Source organism: Bombyx mandarina, chromosome 22 (genome assembly GCF_030267445.1).
Source record: "Bombyx mandarina strain Sakado chromosome 22, ASM3026744v2".
In the NCBI taxonomy this organism is placed as follows: domain Eukaryota; kingdom Metazoa; phylum Arthropoda; class Insecta; order Lepidoptera; family Bombycidae; genus Bombyx; species Bombyx mandarina.
Window position 1 is genome coordinate 9,265,550 of NC_143228.1, and position 17,775 is coordinate 9,283,324.

At 36.3% G+C, this 17,775-nt stretch overlaps 3 protein-coding genes across 7 annotated transcripts in view; 2 read left to right on the forward strand and 1 right to left on the reverse strand.

Annotated features, from left to right (window-relative positions):
- The window catches only part of LOC114244690 (uncharacterized), a 41,058-nt gene extending 38,507 nt beyond the window's left edge, over positions 1-2,551 (forward strand). For both annotated transcript variants that reach the window (XM_028176576.2, XM_028176575.2), the window contains exon 5: positions 604-2,551. In XM_028176576.2, coding sequence (XP_028032377.2) covers positions 604-1,332 — 729 coding nt within the window. In that variant the 3' untranslated portion in view covers positions 1,333-2,551. The remainder of the gene's footprint in view (positions 1-603) is intronic.
- A 237-nt stretch (positions 2,552-2,788) lies between these two features.
- On the reverse strand, positions 2,789-16,989 carry dib (Cytochrome P450 302a1, mitochondrial). Of its 4 annotated transcripts, none has more exons than XM_028176574.2 (9): positions 16,859-16,989; positions 12,028-12,170; positions 9,677-9,908; positions 7,243-7,427; positions 6,951-7,152; positions 6,275-6,434; positions 5,949-6,197; positions 3,308-3,514; positions 2,789-2,963 (listed from the first exon to the last, which is right to left on the reverse strand). In XM_028176574.2, the coding sequence occupies exons 2-9, from the start codon at positions 12,101-12,103 to the stop codon at positions 2,850-2,852; spliced, it is 1,425 nt and encodes a 474-aa protein (XP_028032375.2). In that variant the 5' UTR covers positions 12,104-12,170; positions 16,859-16,989; the 3' UTR covers positions 2,789-2,849. The 4 variants fall into 4 exon arrangements, with proteins under 4 accessions (XP_028032375.2, XP_089593207.1, XP_089593209.1 ...); XM_089737081.1 differs by lacking the exon at positions 16,859-16,989 and adding an exon at positions 12,539-13,087; XM_089737083.1 differs by lacking the exon at positions 16,859-16,989 and adding an exon at positions 12,304-12,499.
- On the forward strand, positions 16,181-17,700 carry LOC114244689 (tRNA N6-adenosine threonylcarbamoyltransferase, mitochondrial). The gene has a single exon (XM_089737086.1). It carries the CDS (start codon positions 16,246-16,248, stop codon positions 17,473-17,475), a length of 1,230 nt encoding a protein of 409 aa, XP_089593212.1. The 5' UTR covers positions 16,181-16,245; the 3' UTR covers positions 17,476-17,700.
- Positions 17,701-17,775: the final 75 nt, after the last annotated feature.

The window sequence follows — 17,775 nt, forward strand, 5'->3', positions numbered from 1 at the left end:
TGTTTGAGATGACACCATCATCTGGTTTTTACCATCGCACCGCCCGCCTCCGGAGTAGAGTTCATCCATACCTGGAGCCACTGCGTTCATCCACAGTGCGTTTCCAGATATCTTTTTTATCATGTACCATCTGGCTTTGGAATGAGCTCCCCTCCACGGTGTTTCCCGGGCGCTATGACATATCCTTCTTCAAACGAGGCTTGCGGAGAGTACTTAACGGTAGGCAGCGGCTTGGGTCTGCCCCTGGCATTGCTGAAGTCCATGGGCGACGGTAACCACTAACCATCAGGTGGGCCGTATGCCCATCTACTTACAAGGGCAATAAAAATAATAATAATAATAATAAGGTGGATGATGTAATGATCTATTTTATGGTAAGCTCAATCGACTCAGAACGAAGCAAATGATTTGATGTACTCAAACTATATTAATAATCTGTTTATTAATTATAATCTATCTAATAATCTCTATAAATTTCAATAGTGAAACGGATGGAACCTAATAAGTTGTTGAAATAGTCAAATATAATACATATACCTTAATATGGATACGATTCTCGGTACTGTTTTGATGATTTTAACGCCTCAAATTTAATATTTTCAGGAGTCCTTGAATATAGCAAAAACCGCACCCACAGACTCGGGATATGGAGTGACACGAGCGCCCGCCGTGCAACGTAATCGAGGGCCGCCCCGATTCACATCTACGACACATTCACCCCTACCTTCTTCCACCATAGAACCACCGCACTTCTCCTCTTCCGATGTCACAATTACACCAGCACAACCTACATTTTCCCACCCGAGCTCAACTCCACGAGTATTTGTATCACCAAACTCTATTGATTCTTCTACAGCTTATGATTACAGACCTACTGTAACATCAGTGACCGACAGAGACGCTACAACACCAAATCCTTATGCCTACGAGCCCCCGAATACCAATTCACTTGACGACGGGTATTATGCGAGCGACAGTCAAAGATATGACGTATTTAATCCTAATTCGTATAGACATGCCGATGATTGGTTGCGGCGGCAGCGACCAACCGCCGAACTAGGAGACGGCTATACTCCACAATTTTCAACATACGATGGTGCGCCGTTTAGAAGAAACGGTTTCAGATATTATCTACCAAAGCAGTACCACGAGGAAAACACGGGAGATGTTAACGATAGAATAGGCAGCTTCGGTTATGTAGATCCTTTTGGTATTCGACGAGTTATTTATTACAATACCGCTCCCGGGGGAGGTTTTCAGATAAGAAAAAACAATAGATACGTCGGACACGACGCAACTCCTTACGATCCACGACCGATTGCTAAAAAATAGAAAAAAAAAAAAAAAAACGTCTGCATGCGTCAGTGTGAATAAAGTTACCTAATTTATTTATTGATCAGTATTGTTAGGTTCAAAAAAAAAACGAAATTAGTGAAGGCAAAACTATTAGATTTATCGAACGAAACGAAAATTTCTTAGCCAATTACTACTTAATTTGAATGTGTATAATTACCATAGATTACAGAACGTTATCTATAAAATGATATGTTATGAGCTTCTTCGGATAAATCATGCGGTCTGCCAGACATGAATCAGAGAATCTCTAGAAGGCAAGGCCGCGCCGTGGACAGAACACCAGCCAGATGGTCAGATCTGATTAAGAAAGCGATTGGTGATAGTCTATACAATACGGTCCAAGCCACCCATGACCGAAGACTGGTGGAAAGTACCACATGTGGTCGCGATCCTCGGCAGTGAGGGTACAATGAAGAAGATCTATAATATTTCGTATCCAAATAAATAAGCAATCGAATTTATCACCGTTAGAAAACCAAAATATAAATATATTTAATTTAAGTGCCATCGTATGGGAAAACACCTAGAAGAAAAATTATTAAACAATAATAAATTATTATTACATACTGTTCTTTAACATTTTCTTACGCGGTTAGAAATACTCGTTTACCGTTAAAGCTCTAAAAATACGAAATGTTCACGATATTTTATGAAGAAAATTAGAGTTTGTAGTATCAGAGTCAGTGAACTCATTAAAATATATGAAAATGGTAACCTACAATTTGTGTGGGTGCTTAAAATGGTCAATCGTATTTGGGCCTATCTTTTGGTACCGTTCATTTTCTAACAAATATAAAAATGTGTTTTGATCAGTCATACATAAGTAGCATATAACTAATAATAAATTAAAGTACGTCATTAACTTATGCAGTAATGCATTTTAATAATAGAAGGTGGATGTTTTGAGTCAAGGCGAATAATTTGTCATTATAAAATATCAGGCATCTAAGCATCATCATCATCATTTTTATTTTTCAATAAAATGGCAACTTGTTGCTTTGACTACTGGGGAATTAATTTATTTTAAAATCATTTGCAAATTTTATTCTCTATTAAGTTCTGAAGATTTTTGTACTTATATTAGTTCACCTTTAAACCTTTACAGGACTTGTAATAATACTTGCTAATATTATTATTGTAAATTTTATTTTTATTTAACAAAACGTGTTTAATAAATAATAAAAAAATACAAAAATTGTTTTATTTTTAATGTACAGACACTATTGCAATGAAATTGTGACTTCGACTTCAAATCAGAGTAATTGATGCTTTGGCCAAAAACAATAAAAACAGCGAAACGATGTCTTTTAAGACTGGCAAACGCTTTGTGTATTTGTTTAAATAAATATGCAATCTTACAAACTTCGACAATCAGTTAGTGCTTTAAAATAAAATAAACAATATAAAAAAAAGTTAACAACAATTTTCTCTCTTCGATATTTATTATACATTGTTGAACGTAATATAATAATAAAACTTTCTAATAATTAATGTTAACTACTTCTTGGAATAAAGTTAAGTGATACAGGTTTGTTTGGTTTATTTATAAGCAGTGTCTTCACTCCAAGCTCCTCGCCGGCCCATTGGATTTCAAACTCACGAATTAACTGGAGAATTACAAGAGTATTTAAGACATAATATCATATTTGTTTTCACCGAGTTGTTTCATACAAAAACTTCCAAAATACTACTACTTCGAATTAACAATACCTATATGAAAAAACCACGAAAAAACGAAGACTGATGTTCCAAAATATTCTTATCCATATCTTTTAATAACTCAATACAAAAATTCTGACTCTTGACTTGTGATAACTTGAAGTGTAGTACACCTAATAATTCAAGAATAGCTTACGCGTCAATAAAACGAATGTAAAGGTTAGAGGTTGACTAAAAAAAAACAGTTTTAACCAAAAAATTTGTCTTAAAATAGATTAATAAGTACCCTTACCCTCATTAAGATAATGCAAATATTTTGCTCGGCCAGTCTTCTTGCGATACACGAACGGGGTCCGTGACCAAAAGGCAAACTCAGAAACGGATGAATGGTCTCGTATTGCGGTGAACCACGCATCCAACGTTCAGGCTTGAAGGTTAAGGGGTCCCGTATGAACTGCGGCAACCGTGATGACGTCATGTTTTGCGTTACTATAACAGTCTGTGGACAATTTAAGTGACACTTTTTACTAAGATAGGTGGAAGAGCTCACACCTGGTATTGACCTGGTATTAAGTGATTACCGGATCCTATATACATATATCAACACCATCAAAACTGCCGCCCATCTTGAGATATTAGTTTTAAGTTTTGGTTTTTACAGTACAACAACTGCCCCACCCTTCGAGCCGAAAGTATTACTGCTTCACGGCAGAAATAGGCAGGGCGTTGGTACCCGACGACGCGTGCTCATAAGGCGCCCTACCACCAGTAATATTATAAATAATTAGTAATAACAGTAATTTAAACCAATGATGACACTAATCATATTAACCATGACGAGACAGTTTTGATAAAACGCAGTTTATATACCTATGGAAAGAGAGTCGCTTCTGTCATATCTACGCCTGGTTCTGTCGTCAGGTTTAAAAGTCACCTACTATCACTAGTACTACATAGAATCGCTCGCCCCGTACATCCATGGTACATCCCAGAAGATAATATCTGTGCCCCTATCATACGGCTCTAAAATGGACGCCTCTTCTCCGTATACACTCAGCGTCATAATAAGGTCGTCTCCAAATTACACTTTATTTTTTATTTATTTTTTATTGCCATTGTAGGCAGACGAGCATACGGCCCACCTGATGGTAAGTGGTCATCGTCGCTCATCATCAACAGCCCACAGTCGTCCACTGCTGGACATAGGCCTCTCCCAATCCACACCACTGAGCCCGGTCTGCGGCTCTCCTCATCCACTTCTTGCCGGCCACCGTGCGGAGGTTATCGCACCACCTAGCCAAGGGGCGTCCCACGTTACGTCTTCCGCTGCGCGGTCTCCACTCGAGAACCCGTCTGCTCCAGCGATCGTCAATCCTACGGCATATATGGCCAGGCCACTGCCACTTCAGCTTGCTGACTCTTTGAGCTATGTCGATGACTTTAGTTCTCTGTCGAATAATCTCATTCCGGATTTTATCCTTCAGAGAAACTCCGAGCATGGCTCTTTCCATGGCTCGCTGAGCGACTTTGAGCTGACGGACCAACCGTACTGTGAGTGTCCACGTTTCGGCTCCGTAAGGCATTACCGGTAGGACGCACTGGTTAAAAACTTTCGTTTTCAGGCACTGTGGGATGTGCGATGAAAGGATTCCACGCAGTTTGCCGAACGCCACCCAGCCCAGTTGGATCCTTCTCTTGATTTCCCTCTCCAAGCTGTGTTTACCCATCTGCAGCGTCTGCCCAAGGTATAAATATTCATCAACAGCTTCAAGCGGGCAGCCCTTCACGACGATCGGACCCGGGCTAATGTAACAATTGAACATCACTTTGGTTTTATCCATGTTCATCCGGAGTCCAATTCGTCGCGAAGAATCTGCTAAGCCGTTCAGCATCTGCTGCAGATCTTGCAACGATTCCGCCATGAGAACGATGTCATCTGCGAACCGCAAGTGTGAGATGTACTGGCCATTAATGTTTATGCCCATCTTTTTCCAATCCAGCGTCTTAAACATATCTTCCAATGCGTTGGTAAACAGTTTCGGGGAAATGACATCCCCCTGTCTCACTCCCCTACGCAATTGGATAGAGTCAGACTGCTGATTCTGTATTCGAACATTCATCGTGGCACAGTCGTAGAGGCATTTCAACACCTGGACATAGCGATGGTCTACCTGGCATCGCCGCAGAGAGTCCAGAACAGACCAAGTCTCGATGGAGTCGAAAGCCTTCTCATAATCCACGAATGCTAAACACAGGGGCCGATTATATTCTGTGGTCTTTTCTATAATCTGCCGCACTGTGTGTATGTAGTCTATGGTTCCATAGCCGCTCCGAAACCCAGCCTGCTCTGGGGGCTGAAATTCGTCGAATCGTCGCTCATGGACGTCAGCAATGCCAGGGGCAGAGCCAAGCCGCTGCCTACCTTCATATTAGTTCGGAACAACTCGGCTGTGCTATTGACATTGCTAATATATAATGAGTGAGTAAGTTCTCACTATCCCGTTAGCCCACTGAATTTCTCGCCGGATCTACTTGGTGAGTCGCGTTTCCGATCCGATGGAAGATTCTGCGAAGCACTGCTCTTGCTAGGGCCAGTGTTAGCAACACTCCCAGTTTGAGCCCCGTGAGCTCACCTACTAGCTCGATGAATCTAGAATAGCCCGTCGAGGTTACTAGAATAGGTAGGAAAAAAAATACTATCCTGCATGAACGTATACCATTGGCAACAGTGGAGATCAGTTTTCTTTAAATCAGTTTGAGCCCTCAAAATGATACCACAAGGAATTACTATAAAAACAAATCTAGAACCGAAAAATAGTAATATCAATTATACCGGTCGTCTAGCCTAAACCGAAGAATTATCAAAGGATTTTGGTCGGTCAATGAAGGAGAATGAAATGAGATAAATATACATAGAAAAAGTTAATACATACTCCCTTAGGAATGGAATATCCTTTTAAAACTATATCCTTCTGTAACCATCTGCCTATTCCAATCGATACCGGATTAAGTCTCAAACTCTCTTTAATACTGCTTCTCACGTATGATGCTTTAGAAATAACGTCAGCGGTTATCTCATCATCTTTCTTTGGTAATAATGCATGTAGCTCTTCAAACATTTCGTCCTGGCATCTCTTATTACGGGCTATATGGTACAATGCGAAGCTTGTCGTGTAGGCTGTCTGTAACATGACATGACTTAAGTAACAAAAGGTTTCACTCCCTCTATGCATTAAATGCTAAAATTTCATACACTCACTGTGTCGATTGCGGCCATTAGAATATCAACCATCATTCCCATGATATCCTTATGATCCAGCTGGGATTGTTGAAGAAATGTTTTTAACAAAGATTTATCGTTTTTACTATCATCGGATTCGAAGAGATTAATCTTTCTAATCAATATATCTGTGGAAATTCTGTAATGTAAATAAATTGATTATTCTGTATTTAAAGATTTTGTAATGTTTCTTAAGGGGTTTTTTATTTAGTTGCAACGAACAAGCCTTAATTTGGTCATGATTTTTTTTTGTAATTGGCTTATTTCTTTTTTCAAAAGTGACAAAAATTTCGATACAATTTTTTCTCTACTTATACATATATTTAATATTTCACCCAACGGCCGAAAATGGATGAAGTTTTTTGGGTGCAATACATATCTATTTATAACTATTTTTACGCTCTACAGCCAAATTTCAACTTAAAAGGTGTCACTTGCGTCTCATTGGTGCTAAACGGTACCTATTATATTAATAAAGAGTCCTCGTAAAAATAGATACAATAAAAACAAACTGCCTTTTTTAAATTTCTAAAACAAAAGAGAAAATATATAATATATGTAGATATTACAATGAAATGAATTTGAATCTTCTAATCTAGCGATTATATCAATTATTCGGCGAGCACTAGTTATGTTAATTATTTAAGACACGTACTTTTCTAAATAGATTTGAGAATTCACGAGTTTCTTGTATAGTGGAGTACTAAAAATTTTCCAAAGAAATCCTTTATCAAGCTTCATGACCCCAGAATTTGATCCGAATGCTGCCGCTATCGTTTTGCTGCTGCGACTCTCGGGATCTTGCTCGCTCAAAGCGAAACTATTGAAGCGTTCGTTAAAAGCTACTACACCTATGACTGAAAAAAAAAAACATTTGAATATATTTGAATATATATATATTTATTTATCAAACAATTTATAATATATAGACATTCATTCGAACTCACTTTCTAAGTTGAGGCGATTTAGAAACGTTAAAAAATCATTTTTAGATGACACCTTGTCTCTTTTTATCCACTCAACGAATTCTTTTGCGATATTATCGGTGTCCGAGACGTGAGTTTTAACACTTTGTGGACTCGTGAAATTCTTTTGAAATATGCTTCTGAGTCTCCACCAATCGGGTCCGTTGCTAAAATATCGTGACGGTTAAAGTAATATTTGAAATTGTCTCAATTTTTAAGATTAATTTAATTAATTAATTTAATTTTTAATAGGTTTGTGTTCCTAATTCTTCTTTTCTTTTGCGGGCCTACTGGAAGAGATTTCAACATGAAATAAGTAGTGCCCTTGTACTCTGTATCCTTATTTTTGTGTTTCTTCTAACAGCTGTGTGTAAAAAATATATTAAATAAATAAAAAAAATTTTAAGTTCTGTACTTTTGATCTGCAAATTAATAGATCTTTTAAGAAGTCTGGGGGCACCCACTTTACACAAGAGGATCCGTTCGTTATAAAAACAAATGTGCCAGCCCGGTATTTGGAATTGAGAATGAATTATCATATTCTAAGATTTTTGAATGAGACAAAAGGTAAATAACTTAAGGCGTTCACGTCCGATTTTGATCTTATGAAACATTGCGATCAGCAATATAACATAATAAACAATACCGGATCTTCTCAAAATGCATATATGCCGATGCAGATCTCAAAACTCACAGTTTTATTAACAATCTAAATGATACGCGTTTGTCAAAACATGGTCTTATCTTTCTTTAAATTGTTGTGCAAACAAACACTATCGTGCCTAATCGTTTACTATAGATTAAAGTGAATTGAGGTCAGTCTTATTTCTGCCATAGAAACCGCTGTTTTTTGGCCTTAAATTCAGAGTGCAAGACCTTTTATGGTTCTGAATTCTGAATATGAGCTACCAGCAGTAATTGCACAAATTAATAGATATTTCAGGTAGTGGTAGTTTTATGACAAAGACTAGAATCGCGCTAAAGACTTCTTCAAGATAAGCCTGACGATGTTCCGAATAACAACATTAAGACAATCGGCTTACAGAGAACCTTCCTGTTTTTGTCTCCATATAAAAGATGATTCTGCTTCGTATTAAACACGTATTTATTTTACGTTAACCTACGCAGAATCTTCTCGAGAATGTTCTTTCTGCTTCGCTGCATCCTCAATACCATTTCTCAATATTTATTATACTGTAACGTTTCGGATATATTGAATGTTATCAACTACTATTACTACTATTACTATAAAAACGGGTCGATGATTAATTTTACCACTCTATTTTGCAATATTGTAACTATTATCTATACGAGATAAAAAAATTTAGTAAATGTTGCATGCAACGGCTCTAAGTCAAGTTTTTCTCTTGGTTTTCAAGTTATGGCTGCTAAAAACTGACACGACACAATAGCCTGAATATAAAAACACTAGCAGCCCGTTCCGGCTCCGCTCGGGTCTTTAGCAAAAATGTCAACGATATTTGACGTATTTTGTAAATAATAATTCTTAAATTTCTCCTCTTTGTTCACTTTCTACATATATGTGATTTTGATTGTAGAAACATTTTTGGTTATTGTTTTAGCTATTTTTTAAAAATATTATATGTTTGTATTGTACTGTTTGTTTCCCAAATAAAAAAATAAAAAAAATCATAGTACATTATTTTATTCTATCATCAATACTTTTCGCAGGGCACGCGATGTAAAGAATATTTTAGGTAATTTTTTTACACCTTGGGTTACAATATTGGAGTTTTAGTAAGGATCCCAATTCTTTTTCAAATAGATTATAGCCTATGTCACTCGAGAATAGTGTAGCTTCCAAACAGTGAAAGAATTTTTCAAATCGGTTCAGTAGTTTCGGAGCCTATTCAAGAAAAACAAACAAACAAAACTTCCTTTTTATAATATTAAGTATAGAAGTATAGATAAAATGTCAGAAAAAACCAATGGGGTGTGACAACTTTATGGTCACTATCATTTGCCCAACGAAGCAAGCAATATAATCTAATATATAAAATTCTCGTGTCACAATGTTCGTTCCCATACTCCTCCGAAACCGCTTGACCGATTCTCATGAAATTTTTTATGCATATTCAGTAAGCCTGAGAATCGGCTACTATCTATTTTTCATACCCCTAAGTGATTAGGGTTGTCCACCCCTAACATATATTTTTTTATTTGGACATTTTTTTTGTTATAATGAGGTATTATGTGGTTGAATGAGGTTTTGTTATTTTTATTATATATTCCCTCATCGTTCACAGCACTACATACATCTTTCACTCATTTACCACATCCTTACACACTTACAATAAGTTAGTTTTTTTTTCTACACTAGAAATTCCCTAGAAATCTTATATATGGCAAAACAATGTTTGCCGGGTCAGCTAGTTCTTTATAAAATTCTCATTACGTCGCAAGAAGTCCTCCAGTGTTGTACACTTTCGGTTTGTTGGTTCTGTAGTAGTTCATAGCGGTATGACTGCGCCTCGCTGGATAGCGGTGGTCTTGTCGGAACACCGCCTCAATGTCATCCGGATCGTAAACATGGACTAAATTGACAATCGGTTTCTCCCTAACTAAACTACCATAACGTCGCCAATTCAATATTGCATTCTTATCTAAAGCTTCGGCGTCATAGTCACCTGAAAAAAAAAGTACTATTCATCAAATAAATAAAGTCATAAAATTTTCAGGAAAATAAGTGAAGATATTATAAGGTGACGTTATTTAATTACAATTAAAAAAGAAGAAGAGAAGAGGAGAAGGGGACCGCCGTTCTTAAACCATTTTTTTTATTGCATAGATGAGTGGACGAGCTCACAGCCCACCTGGCGTTAAGTGGTTACCGGAGCCGATAGGCATCTACAACGTTAATGCCGCCATCCACATTGAGATATGAGTTCTAAGATCTCAGTATAGTTACAATCAATGTAATATTGGAATACGCCATTAACCAACTAGCCTATTAAAAGAAAGTCGTATAATCAACCGTAGGAAAAACTATATAGTAAGAAGTAGACAAAAGTGTTCACTTAAGTGAATTTTTGAGCTGGATAGAAGTATTCCATGTCTAAAATATTTATGCCAAAAAAAGGTAGGCAGCGGCTGCCCCTGGCATTGCTGACGCCCATTAGCGACGGTAACCACTCACCATCAGATGGGCCGTATGCTCCTCTGCCTATAAGGGCAATAAGAAAATTAAAAATAATATCTAAGTACGCTCACAAATTAAAATAGCAATATTCCGGAAACTGAGATTATAGACTACCTCAGATGCAAGCAAAACTATGTTACTACCTGGAAAAGACGATTAGACAAGCCCCACAAAGGTATACCATTGACACGTTTGGAAGATCACATCAAAAATATTTCGGGACCACAATAATCTCAGAAATGGAGATCTTCATAAAAGATGTACTCCTTCTAATAATGCAGTGTAATTAATTTAGAACTATATTTTTTTACTAGGACCAGAAAATAAACATTTTTTTTTTATTGCTTAGATGGGTGGACGAGCTCACAGCCCACCTGGTGTTAAGTGGTTACTGGAGCCCATAGACATCCACAACGTAAATGCGCCACCCACCTTGAGATACAAGTTCTAAGGTCTCAAGTAGGTATAGTTACAACGGCTGCTTTTTATTAATTAGTTAGTAATTACATGTGTGATTTGGATATGTGATGACCGCATACTTGGATCATCCAAATACAAAAAACCTAAGCGAAACAGAACACAGCGTAATTTTTAGGTATCTACATAATAGCCAAATACAGTAATTGCCACAAAAGTAGCTGAATCAAAATTGATGATATACGTAAATTGAGTAACTGCGACACACTTACGAATATGTGCCTACATCATATATTGGTCAAAGTCAAAGAGATCAGATACAACAACAGTTATCACAAATCACCAAGCAGTAAAAAAAGAGGATTAAGAAATGCATTGTTTTCATTTTTATAATGTACCCATTATTGTGTGTGAAACCCTTCATTTTAGTTTATGTGATAATAATTATTAGAAAGATCCAAAACATTTGGATTTTTTTGATTTATTATGCGACGATATTTATTTTGCGATGCCACTACGCCGGTACATATTCGATTCCGCAGGCCGTACCTTTTTTTAATGTTAAACGCATTCAACACGTGTTCGCGAACGAATTCTACGGTAATGGAATAGTAGCGTGTACCTAGTTTTTTTTTTATTGCTTAGGTGGGTGGACGAGCTCACAGCCCACCTGGTGTTAAGTGGTTACTGTAGCCCATAGACATCCACAACGTAAATGCGCCACCCACCTTGAGATATAAGTTCTAAGGGCTCAAGTATAGTTACAACGGCTGCCCCACCCTTCAAACCGAAACGCATTACTCATTCACGGTAGAAATAGGCAGAGTGGTGGTACCCACCCGCGCGGACTCACAACAGGTCCTACCACCAGTTTAAAAGAATACCGCATTTTTTTTAAATCCGCTTAGTTACTAGACGAGTTGTAGGTTCGCACGGATAGATAACACAACCCTGCTGTTGCATAAAATCCACAAACCTGCTACGAAGTAATCATGCGCCCCGTTTTGAAGTGTGGGATCAGCTGTAATATCTACAATTTTAGGTAAACACCTAACTCCAGATGGGCCATGAGCTCGTTCGCACGCACGATTTACGAAATAAATCAAAGCAACGTACAGTACATAATTCAAACTCAAATACTTGCCTATATTCAAAATTTCGTTTAAGCTTTAATAAATTAATTTACTTACCAATTAAAGGTAGGTATTTATGAAGCGTACCAATAATGGGATAACTTCGAGGCCCTGGTATATCTTCGAAATTCATGAGATTATCTCCCTGTTCATTGACCTTACTGGCATGTTCACTACCCACAAAATTTTCAGACGCCCATCTGTAAACACATTTCCTCGCCCGGTAGGGAATATTATTTTTAACTGATAATGTAACAAACATGTTTCCTAAACTGAAGCATTAAGCGGTATGTGCGGACTGCATCGAATCACTGAGCCAAAGAATAGACTTACAAAAAATACACCGTCCATTGGGAATTATGTATTGGAACAAAAGATTATTCCGGACCGCACCGTAACTTTATACATATTTGAATATTTGATTTCTCGAAGTGCGTCAACGATTTAAACAATATAAATAAGCTCCACCTACGTTCTAAAGTGCAGTATATTTAATAAGACCAAGATTTTTACTTATTTCATACTAAGAGTATAATATTTATGAAATACCAAACATATTGTTTCTTACAATTCTAAAATTACTATCAGTTATTGCAAAGCAATTCGAACTTTGAACACTTTATCGACAACTGTTTCCTTACGAAAACAAATTATAATTAAACAAAACAGTCTTTCTCTGTATTAATCGGCTGGGTGACCACTTTGCTTCTTCTGAAGATTTTTATGCACACTTCCAGTGGAAACTGTAACTCATTCACCGTCCATGGAGTCCAATAAAATTAAAATACTCCTTTCCTTAACCTATACGTGGTAGCTCTTTTTTGCATATTTTAATATTCAAACGAAGGGAAATTTCCTTTCACAGTAATTTTCTGGTATGTATGTTTTTTTATTAATCAGTTGCCATGTATGAATTTGTATTCTCGCGAAACCGCCTGAGGTGCGTGCGGCTAAACCAGGAAATTGTGCGAAAGGAACCGTAACATTATTTAACAAACCAAGCATTCTAGCATTTCTGTACTGTGCCTCTTTACCAATATCGAGGGTAGACTAAAAAGTATATCTTGCATTATTTTTTAAAACTATTTAGACCTGAATCTTACAATGTGAACGGTCCTGCAATTGAAGTGGATCAAATCATTATGTATGCCGTGAAATACGATCAACGCGTAGGTATCTTAAATTTATACACTACTGAAATAAATTTATAGATAAGCTGTGTTCATGTAAGAAATAGTGGTAAAAATGTTTAAAAAAAAGTGTTGTAATGTTGGAAAGTTTTTTAAGGAAATACAAATGTATAATTTTGTCTCTAGGTCTGTCGAAACTTAGGGTTGAAATGGAGAAGCTCCCTTTGGCAGGTCTTCGAACGAGATGAATTGAAATTTATCCAATTCAACCCATTGAGGACAAATATTCTTTGCAGGTTCAAAGAAGAACCCTTTTGCTATTGCGCTGAAATTTCAGGAGGCGTATTATACCAAATGCCAGGCGATAATTGTTGGTAGCCATCGAAATCTGAGTAAGATCAGTAATTTTAAGTTGCCGCCTATTGTTTTCAATGACATAATCATCCCCTTTAGCCGAAACGTCAAAAATCTTGGATTACACATTGACACTACACTTGGTTGGAGAGCGCAAATAAAATCCATTAGTCAAAAAGTCATCAGGACCTTGCGATCTCTCTATCAGCTAAAAAATATGCTACCACAGAATGTAAAGGCCATGCTTGTGCAGACTTTAATTTTCCCTATGGTCGACTGCGGTGATGTGTGCTACTATGACCTGGATGCAGATCTCCTCAACAAACTAGACCGCCTTCTCAATAATTGCATTCGATTCGTTTTCAATCTTAGAAAATATGACCATGTGTCCGCGCATCGAACTCGTCTGAAATGTTTACCGATCCGTCAGCGTAGAGAGGAGAGAGCGCTGACTACCTTGTTTTCTCTTTTGGACTCTGCCTCCTCACCCTCTTACTTAAAATCGCATTTTAGATACTTGAACGCAAGCCATGAGAAAAGTCTATGTTCTTCACATAATCGTCTCTTACAATGTCCTATTTATTGCTCAGATTTCTTACATTCTCCTTTCTTTGTACAGTCCATAATATTATGGAATTCGCTTCCCAAAGAAATCAGGATGACCAGCAATCGCTTTACTTCTAAACTCAAAGTTCGCGAATACATCCACAAAAAACTGGAAGAATCATCTCCAAACTAATTTATTTTATTTTTCAAGTATTATTATTTTTATTTTTTACTTTTAGCCATTCTTAACTATAATACTAAATTGTGTATTTTCATTTGTATTTATATATTATTACTTTACATGTATATTATATTGTGTGTAATTATGTGTATGTATGTATTTTATTATTTTATACATAGGTATATTAAATTGTAGTATGTTTATTTATGCATACAAAATCATATGTAATCTATATAAGTACCTATATTTAATATTATGTGTATTCTATAATACTGAGATGTTACTTTAAGGAAGATTTTTGTTTTGATTTTGTTCTTTTTGTTGTTTTTTGTTGTTGTTTGTTATTCTTTTGTTAATGCACCTACCATGCATTATCTCTGCGCCACCCTATGGTCGACTGGAAGAGAATGCCCATGGCATTAAGTCCGCCTGTGTACAACTTTTGTTTTGTGCATAAAGTATTAATAAATAAATAAATAATATACAATGTACAATTGTTCGGAAAAAATTGGGAATCTTAAATTCGATGTAAATTGAGCAATATTAAGTTACCGAGCTATCTTAAGAGAAAGCTAAATTAGTTTGTAAAACAACGAAGAGTGAGCGTAAGCATACTGTAGGGTTCCTCTTCGAAGTCGTTTTAAAAGAGAAATTGAAATTAATTAAAATAATGTTTATTGGTTTACATATATTGTACGAGAAGAAGAGGACCCTTAGGCAATCGATTGACGCGAGAGCTGTGATTAGACTGTCTATAAGATGGGCTAGTTGTGCCTTCACTGATAATGCTATATAAGTGCTGACAAGGCAGAATTGTCGAGATGTATGACTGAGGGCCATGTCATCTAATTAGAGTTCAGTAGAAGGCTATAACAGTACACTCTAGATGCATTGGCGAAGCAGCTGCCCTTGAGCTGTTAGGTTTCCTTCGGCGACGCTCGGGCAGCTGTTAGCAAATCCTACCCCTCCTGGCTGAAGGGTTTTTCCAGTAATTCTTCCTTCATATTACTTCATAAACAGTACGCTCAATATGGCAAAGCAATCTGCACGCCTGGATAAAGAGTTGTGTTCTACAAAGTAAAGATCCAGCTTCGCATGAAGCCTACTACTATCATCCATGGGCCGATACTTCCAAATATCAGCTACTTCAATTTGACTCCATACATTATAGCGCCATTTGCGATACATAAGTATTAATATTTTACTGGGACGGTAATTCAACTACCAAAATATATACCTCATCTAATTGAATTACATTTCATTCTATGGAAAATGTTCTAAAGAATCAATTTTACTTTTGGTGAAACTGACATTACTGAGAACGATGACCAGTGCTTGTGGTATAAAAACACCGTTAGGGGATCGGGAGGATCCGAATTTACGTGTTTTGGGCGACGTCCGCTCTTTACCATTTGGTCCGCAGGGTCGATTATGTAATACACATATTAATTATCACTTGAATTGGGACTTTTTGGCGGAAACGTCAGGAGTAAAGTTGTGTGATTTGTTTTATTTTGTCTATTTAGTGTTTCTTCAGGTTTAAATGCATAATAACGGTAGTTTATTAACTGTTTAGTACTCTGTTTAGCTTCTCGAGATCCTTCATAAAGTCCACTGAGAAAGCCTTAGTAAATGATTACCATTTTACGGAAATTATATTTCATCCGATATCATCTCATTCCATGTTTCATAATATTAATCAACTTCGTTTCATTTCACTTCATATTATCATTTGCAGAGTTAATTACTACATTAATCAAATTACTTTCTCAACTTAATTTATCTATACCGTCCCACACTGCTAATTTAATTCATACTTAAACTGATATTAATAATAGTCAACATAGACAGTTTTCTTCCTTTTATTATCATTTTATACTGCAAATAATTAAAATGGCGAATTGTAAAAATTTTATTACTTAACACTGGCTAATACACAAACCGTACCGAAACCAAAAATAAAGAAAAAAAAAAGTTTTGAAATTTGAATTGACATGACATTGACAATTGACAATTAAGTGATATCTATGTTTCTTCAAGTGATTTTATAAGACCAAAACATTGATGATGCCAGGAATACTTTGCAGAAGTGCTATGAATACATTTAAAAAATTAAGACCTTTAACGAATTCTAAATGTAATTCTACTTTAATATTTGGAATAGAAACATCGTGTGATGATACTGGATGTGCTATAATCAACGAAGAAGGGAATATCATTGCGGAGTCCTTGAAATCCCAAAATTTAGTACATTTAAGAAATGGCGGAATTATACCCGATGTTGCTCAAGATCTTCATCGGAAATATATTGAACCGACAGTCACAGAAACATTACTAAAAGCTAATCTGTTGATGAAAGACATAAGCGCAATAGCTGTTACAGTAAAACCTGGTTTACCATTAAGTCTGGCTGTCGGCATGAAGTATGCCAAACATTTAGCACGAATTAATGCTAAACCTATAATTCCTATTCACCATATGGAAGCACATGCATTGACAGTCAGAATGGAACACAATGTTAATTTCCCCTATTTAGTGTTACTCATTTCTGGTGGTCATTGCTTATTGGCTGTGGTCCAAAATATAAACAAGTTCCTCCTTCTAGGTAAAAGTATAGACTTGGCACCAGGTGAACTATTTGATAAAATTGCTAGGAGAATGAAACTTAGGAATGTACCTGAACTCTCCACTATGTGCGGAGGACAAGCTGTGGAAACAGCGGCATTAAGAGCCACCAATCCAGAGATGTTTAACCTTCCAATACCACTGGTACAAGTTAAAGATTGCAATTTTAGTTTTAATGGATTAAAAACTTCAGTTTTGTACCACCTGCGTAAGAAAGAAAAGGAACACAAAGTAGTTGCTGATGCATTAATACCTGAAATAAGTAATTTATGTTGTGCTGCATTGATAGCAACTACAAAACATCTTGTTCACAGGACACAACGTGCAATGCAATTCTGTTCTATCAATAATTTAATTCCAGAAAATAATAAACGGTTAGTTGTATCTGGAGGTGTAGCATGTAATAATTACATTTTCAATGCCTTAAAAGCTGCAAGTGTTGATTATGGCTATAATGTATATAGACCATCAATGAAACTGTGCACCGATAATGGTATTATGATAGCATGGAATGGCTTAGAAAAATGGAGAAAAAATTTGGATATTATGACAAATTTCAACACATTAGACTTGGAAGCAACAAGTCAATTAGGTGAAAGCTTAATTGACCAAGTTGCAAGTGCAAAAATAAAAACGAAAATTTTTAAATTTCAGAAAGCTGTTCAATAATAACACAGTACACTCGAGGCTTGATAGCCTAATTAAATTGGTCACCAGCAAAATCATGACCAAATACAAATTTAGATTGGTTTTAAACTAAATACATATTTGCAAAAGTAAATCATGGGCAAATGTCACTACAGTGATAAAATACTGCTACTACTCATACCAGTATGATAAGATACAATGTACAAAACCATCATTTAAAAGAAATAGATTTTGTTACATAATGTATATTGATCTCATTTCTTTATGTAAGTTAGTATATTTATTTATCATATAGGTAGTTGGCCCAACAATATCAACTTT